Here is a 7135-nt window from a genome sequence, read left to right as displayed (position 1 = left end):
TTTGACGGCAGAAGGTCAAAATGGAATTCAGTCACTTCACTTTACAGCAGCGTGTCAAAAAAAATAAATTTAAAGCTCTGTGGCAGTGCGGGTGCATGTTTTTTTGCGATGTGCTTATATTACTAGGGGTCGCTTTATTCAGTTGCGAGGCTGTGGGCAAGAAACAGCTATTGTATTTTATTCTGAAGCAAGAAAACAATCCGTTCATTTGCACTAATCGCCATAAATCACTGGGCTGCGATACCAGTAATAAACAACAACTAAAACGAAAGTGTGAACGTTCGCTGCCTTGTAAAATTGTGATTCTTAAACATACAATTATTGACAGCAAGGGCAGATATAACTGACACAGGTTACTTACATTCTGGCAATACAGATATAAAAACGAACAAAGGCTACACATTTTCAGAGCAGCAAAAACATGTATACAAGCATTATTAATATAATTATTTAAATAATCGAAACTGTTTTGACATTTTCGTTTCGGATGTATAGATAGATATGGCTTTGTGCGTTGTGTACTGTACTGTGCGGCGCTGTAATCAGAAGTAAATTTGTTGACAGCAGGTCTTTCCGTGAAGGGCGGGGCTGAAACGTAAGCCGCGCTGCAGAGTGTGACGTCACAACCGCCGCTTCGCGTGATTATCACGTAATAGTTAAAGAAAAACTAACAGCACGTTATTGAACTTTCCATTTTTAGGTGTGTGAAGCAGTGAAACATAAGGATCTTTCAGAGCAGTGGGTCAGCCCGAATTAGGTAAAAGCTTTATGCTTGCGTAATGTGTTAAGGTGCATATGTTTATAAATTTGTGTTACAGGCGTGGAGAAGTGAGACTATTTTTTTTCTGATGCACATGTTAATTCTAAATTACAATTATGTTGTGTTTAATTTTATGTTGCAGTGTCTGCCTTCAGTATTAACATCTGCATGATGCTTGAACAGGTGTGCAGTTAAATGCCTCCTTAAGTCGAAGAGTGTCCCCATCCCTCAAGGTCTTCTCTTTGGGGTGCAAACTACAGTAGGTTTTTGGGTTAAGACATGCCTACAGATTGGGGACCCCCGCCTCTATGCTGTGTCAAGAGCTGGATCGCTGTGGTGTGGTGGGGAGAGACTATGAGCCCAGATCAGATGATCTGGCATGATCAGATGACCTGGATTGAGTTTTAGAAGAGTCATCCAGATCCATCTGGGCATTTTGGCAGCTAGTAGTTTATTTAATAATCCAAGGGTCATGTCCAGCCATTTCTCGAAACACCCCGATCAAAGGTCATCTTTGCTTCTTTCTCCTTCCTTTTTCTCCTCTTTTTTTTTGTTTGAACACAAATCCCAAGCAGGAAAAGAGTAGAGAGTAGTAGAGTCGTTTTTTGCCATATGTACAAATACATTGGAATTCTGAATCACGCAGATCTCTCGGAACATACACAGGACAACAGGCAACACCACACGATGTAGACAGTACATCACAAACATAATAACAACAACAGGTACAAAAAATATGTCATAACGAGACAAATAAAACCACAAAAAAACATGGAGTGCACAAAATAAAACCCAAACCCATCAAGCCTTTCCTGGCTCTCTGTTGTTTTGTGCTAGATGGACACAGAACCCGGGCGTCCGAAACCCTTGAAAGGGATTCTGAAGAAGGGCCTCTGGGATGCCGACGCCCACCGAGACCCCGAGCGCCTGGTGCACAGCGCCGAGTGCCCACTGAGAAGCCAGTCGTCCCCGGTGCCACTCACGGGCCTGGTGAAGCACAGCCTGGGCACCAGCTGCAGCCTGCCACTCAGGGGCATCCTGAAGAACAGCAGCTCCAGCGAGGAGGCGGGGAACAGCACCCCAAACCACAGGTAGCGCCAGCCCGCCCTCTGTGCCACACCAGGGGTGCCCGGGTTCGAATCCGCACACAGGACACATTTACTTCTTCACACTCCCTGGCCAGACCACCAGGTCTCAATGGCACCGTGAGACGCTGGGAGCATCCGGAAATGGGCATGCATTCCGCAGGGATCAGCCCAATCCATTCTCTTTTTCTCCAGCAGTATCGCCTTCAGCTGAGGTTGCTATGTGTTCACTGGAGTGTGGGACTGAATGGCAGGTTTCACTTATCTCCAACAGAATTGAGATCTGGGGTATAGTCCTGGCCAGGGAACCTGATTTCATAGGATCATCTGCTTCCTGCTCCTGATGTACAAAACCAGTGTTGTCGTGTCACTGAAAGAGTGTATTCAGTAACAAGTGTGTGGGCAGTTGTCACTGGTACCTGTGGAAACTCACAATCAGCAGCAAACCTGGCTGTATACTTAAACCTACAGAACTACAAGAAAGTTCTGTGGTGCAATGGTAATTACAGTGGATCAATAGCAATGCAATCTAACCCTCATGCTGCAGTTACACAGCCTTTCTCGGCTTCTCCAGGAAGAGACAGAGGTGGGACGAGTGGAGCATCTTGGCCACGAGAACTTATTTGCCCAGCAACGACATACAGAAGCTGGACCATGAGGAGCAAAGACCTCCCAGCATGTGAGTACAGGGTTTGGAGGCTGTGCTTTGATACATTTGTGTTGGTGTTTTCTCACTTTTACTATGGTTTTCACCGGGTCTGACAGTAAGATAAGATCAGATCACTTTATTAGCTATATACAATTTCTTGCATTAGGAATTTGTCTTTTCCCATCAACCAGCTTGCTCTCCATAAGACACACAGACAGGGAGAGAAGCTTGGGGTCAGAGCACAGGGTCAGCTATTTATACGGCACCCCTGGAGCAGTAGGGGTTAAGGGCCTTGCTCAGCAGTCTAACGGAGTAGGATTCCTCTGCCAGCCACGGGATTTGAACCGGCAACCTTCCAGCCACAGGCACAGATCCTTAGCCACAGAGCCACTGCTCCACCCTTGTAAAACTGTGCTTTACTACACTGAACCATGGGACCTTTTATGGTTGTCATTGAAGTCATACACTGCCCTATCAAAATATTAGAAAATGGTGTGCTCCATAGCAGTGACCCAACCTGTGCAAAGTAGTGGGAATGGCCCAGGATGACTTTACTGTGCCATGGGCAGATCGGCTGAAGTAAATGACCCCACTAGAGATTTTATTGCTGGTGCATTTGCTCTGTGGTGCATTGCTAATGGCAACACCTAGCTTTGACACCAAACCTGGCTAATGCATCGTTTCAGACAGCCTTGGGAGTTCATAGTAAAAAAAATAAACACCTAAAGAGGGTATAATTCAGACCACAAGAATTTACTGAGCTTATATATCCTGCAGAATTAAGTATACTGTTGGTTGAGTAGTCACATGCTCCATGCCAAACATACTCCAGATTCAAACCTGTAACATGTTGCAGTTGTAACTAATTTTGTAGTAACAGGCGACATGTGAGTGAAATAACACTGTAAATGGACACCAAAACACAGGCAGATGCTGCTGTTCTGCAACGACAGGCCTCTGTCTTCATGTCTCTGACTCTGCAGAACCAGCGATGTGATGCTGGAGGGTGCAGGCGGCAGCACATCTGGAATACAGCACACCTGCATCTGTCAGACCAAGAGGTAGACAGATTTTGAATTCGATTTGTATCCATTAACGGCTTTCCAAAGCAGTCCATCTTCTGCTGCAAATGCTGTTGCGGATTTCATTTCCCCCGCGATCTTTACTTGAGCTAATCACTGGGAGAAATGCAGTCCCTTTGTCTGGTGGCATCATTGGTGGCTAGTTGAAAAGTAAGCTGTGACACTCTGCAGGGCTGTGGCCCCTCCTGGAGTCTACTCGCCCACGTCTGCTGCTCCAGGGTGTCGGCTCTTTACACCCAGTGCAGGCCAGTGCCCACTTCAGGCGGGCGCTCTGATCAGTCGGTGTCTGTGCCCAGGAAGAAGAGCCAGAGCTGGGACGAGTGCAGCATCCTGGCCACTCAGCCGCCCAGCCTCACGAGGGTGGACAGTGCAGACTGTGCTGGGACCAGGTCAGCTTCTCTCGCGCTCCACCTGAATGCTCAACAAACAGCAAATCCATTCTCTATTGTCCAAGTGTATTGCCCTGCAGGGACTGACTGAAGAATGAGCCCTTCATACCTCTGTGTGCTTCTGTGTCCTGAACTATTTTTGTGTGTCTTTGAGGTGTATCTCTCTGTGTGTCTGAATCTCTCTGTGAGTCTCTGTGTGTCTGAATTATCTCTGTGAGTCTCTGTGTGTCTGAATCTCTCTGTGAGTCTGTGTGTCTGAATCTCTCTGTCAGTATCTGTGTGTCTGAATCTCTCTGTGAGTCTCTGTGTGTCTGAATCTCTCTCTGAGTCTTTGTGTGTCTGAATTATCTCTGTGAGTCTCTGTGTGTCTGAATCTCTCTTTGAGTCTGTGTGTCTGAATCTCTCTGTCAGTATCTGTGTGTCTGAATCTCTCTGTGAGTCTGTGTGTCTGAATCTCTCTGTCAGTATCTGTGTGTCCGAATCTCTCTGTGAGTCTCTGTGTGTCTGAATCTCTCTGTGAGTCTCTGTGTGTCTGAATTATCTCTGTGAGTCTGTGTGTCTGAATCTCTCTGTCAATATCTGTGTGTCCGAATCTCTCTGTGAGTCTCTGTGTGTCTGAATCTCTCTGTGAGTCTCTGTGTGTCTGAATTATCTCTGTGAGTCTGTGTGTCTGAATCTCTCTGTCAGTATCTGTGTGTCTGAATTATCTCTGTGAGTCTGTGTGTCCGAATCTCTCTGTGAGTCTTTGTGTGTCTGAATCTTCCTCTGAGTCTTTGTGTGTCTGAATCTTTCTTTGAGTCTCTGGGGCTTCTCACTTGGGGCCATCAGGACAGTTACAATGGAGCAAAAATGCTTAAAATAATGAAAAACCCCTTTGCTGTTGAGTTGGAAAACTGGAACAGCTGGTCACACTGCAGCCCTGACCGAAACCCCCTGTGAAAATCTGCCTCAGCACAGTAACCTGTCAACCTTGCCACTGGCTTTGCCCATTGTTTCTGACGCGCTGTACTGTGGTGTCCATGCAGCTCTGCCGAGACGGATGGCGCCATCGAGGGCACGTTGGAGGGCGGAGCCAATCCCGCAGCCCCCCAGACAGGGGGGACTGCAGAAGGGGAGAGCAGAGAGGAGGGGGCCAGGGCTTCGGGGGCGTGTTTCGGTGAGCAGTCCCACTCCGCTCCGCCCAGCAGAAACACTGCTGCCCAAGAGGCACACTCATGCCATTCAGCTCCAGCTATCATTCCTCTTCGGAGGTTCTGCAATATTCTGCAATCAGCGATTATTTTTTATTTTATTAGCACTTTCCCAGCCTGATTATCCCGTTCGCTATTCTTCTTAACGCCCACTACAGGACCATTTCCAAACGGTCAACTTAGAGACTAAGTGGTTTCTTTCCCTGCCAGATGAACAAACTGAAGCTCAGAAACGTGCACCAGTGCTACTTTACACACAGAACACATACATACATTTAAATACTTTAAAGTATACATTTAAATAATTTAAAGGAAAAACACTGAGCAGTTCATACAACCCCTAGAATACAGCAGCAGCACAGCAGAATTTGCTTGTTTGTTTCTCTTTTGCACTGATCGCACACAAATGAAATGGAAAAAAAAGAGCCCCTTGACATGTCTAGTACAACATGATCCCAGTATCAGGTGCCAGTGGGTCTGAGGGGTTAGAACACATCGGTCATTTGACCCACCAGATTGTCCATCTGGAAAACCAAACACAGTGCTTGATGGTGGATGATGGTTGCCTTTGGCGGAAACCTAATTGTCACATGCTGGGTCTGTAAATCCTGCTTCGCTGGGTTTGTCTGGGCGTGAAAGTTGACCCACGTGCCCCAGTTCCGCTGGCAGCGTGCAGACCAAGTGGCGAGACACCAGGTGCTGGAGGAGGCGTGGAGAGGTCATTAGAAAAGGCTGCTCTGTCGCTTGTGTGTACTGTGTGTGTCTCGCAGGAACCCCGAGCTTCGAGGAGCTGAGGAGGGCTTTCAGCGACGAGGGCAGGCACGTCAAGCTGGCCCGGCACCTCCTGCGGGAGGAGGAGGAGGAGGAGGATGAGATGGAGGAGCCGAAGGAAGGGAGCACTGTCCCCACCCTCTACTACTGCACCAACTGCAACTGCACTGCCCACAGCTGGGAGCTCCCTCAGGGCTCCCTGGACAAGCCCACAGGTGCATGGACTATTCCGAGCCCATCGCCAGCAGCTGTATCACCCAGCAACTCCCAGAGGGCAGCCCACTGGAGCTCAGCAGGTGTGAGCCTGGCCAGTACCTGGAGGGGAGACCTCCTGGGAAAGCTGAGGCTGCTGCTGGAAGAGGTGTTAGTGGGGCCAGCAGGGGGCGCTCACTGCGCTATAGTGACAAGGACACTATACTGTAAAAAGGCGCCGTCCTTTGGATGAGACATAAAACCGAGGTCCTGACTCTCTGTGATAATTAAAAATCCCAGGATGTTTCTCAAAGAGTAGGGGTGTTACCCCAGTGTCCTGGCCAAATTTCGCCACAGGATTTTACCAATCATGGCCTCCTACTAATCCCCCTCTCTGAACTGGCTTCATCACTCTGTTCTCCTCCCCACTGAGAGCTGGTGTGTGGGGAGAGTACTGGTGCACTATGGCTGCCGTCACATCATCCAGGTGGGGCTGCACACTGGTGGTGGTGGAGGGGAGTGTCCAGAAAAGCAATGTAGAAATGTTAGGGATATTATTATTAATATTATTAGGGTAGACCAAGGCTCTTGGTCATTAAAGATTCCTTGGCAATGTTTGGAAGAGTAGGTTACCGGCGCAGATATCTTGACTAACAGTTTCCCAGAGTCTTGCTTAACTGAGCTTACCTGAGTTTCCCCCTCGTTTCAGCCAGTGAAGAGACATCTTCACCTCTTCACCTGATCCACAGGTGCAGAATGGGAGGCAGTGAGGTTTTGAAATCACTGTATACCAAAAATACAAAGACCTGTCGACCCATTCATCCCATAATGCACTGTCTGTACCTCTCCCTGCCATCGCTGTCTCTCCTTCTCTCTCCTCCAGGGGAAAAGACGGATCTGTTTTCTTCGGATGAGGACTGAAGGCAGCACTGCCGCCGCAGATCAGACTGCTGGTCTCCTCCCCGCCTGTCTTCGAGCAAAAGCCTTAAAAACACACCCTAGGGGCTCGTTCCAAAA

The 7135-nt window shown here is 48.1% G+C and overlaps 1 protein-coding gene across 1 annotated transcript; it reads left to right on the top strand.

The window, feature by feature from the left end:
• Nucleotides 1-1443: 1443 nt before the first annotated feature.
• Nucleotides 1444-7135, top strand: LOC148838518 (uncharacterized). The gene is made up of 8 exons (XM_088910594.1): nt 1444-1485; nt 1598-1851; nt 2420-2524; nt 3478-3555; nt 3873-3965; nt 4991-5121; nt 5926-6141; nt 7002-7135. Exons 2-8 carry the CDS (start codon nt 1598-1600, stop codon nt 7037-7039), a joined length of 915 nt encoding a protein of 304 aa, XP_088766720.1. The 5' UTR covers nt 1444-1485; the 3' UTR covers nt 7040-7135.

This window comes from Atractosteus spatula, chromosome 3 (assembly GCF_055471065.1).
Source record: "Atractosteus spatula isolate fAtrSpa1 chromosome 3, fAtrSpa1.hap1, whole genome shotgun sequence".
In the NCBI taxonomy this organism is placed as follows: domain Eukaryota; kingdom Metazoa; phylum Chordata; class Actinopteri; order Semionotiformes; family Lepisosteidae; genus Atractosteus; species Atractosteus spatula.
The sequence above is the reverse complement of the archived record's forward strand: the minus strand, read 5'-3'. Positions and strand labels throughout refer to the sequence as shown.

Excerpts from the sequence above, each read along its gene's own strand:
- LOC148838518 (XM_088910594.1), top strand. The coding sequence starts at position 1,598 with ATGGACACAGAACCCGGGCGTCCGAAACCCTTGAAAGGGATTCTGAAG. Across the intron at positions 3,966-4,990 it reads GCAGACTGTGCTGGGACCAG|CTCTGCCGAGACGGATGGCG; the intron begins GTCAGCTTCTCT and ends GTGTCCATGCAG. Across the intron at positions 6,142-7,001 it reads CTCCCTGGACAAGCCCACAG|GGGAAAAGACGGATCTGTTT; the intron begins GTGCATGGACTA and ends TCTCTCCTCCAG.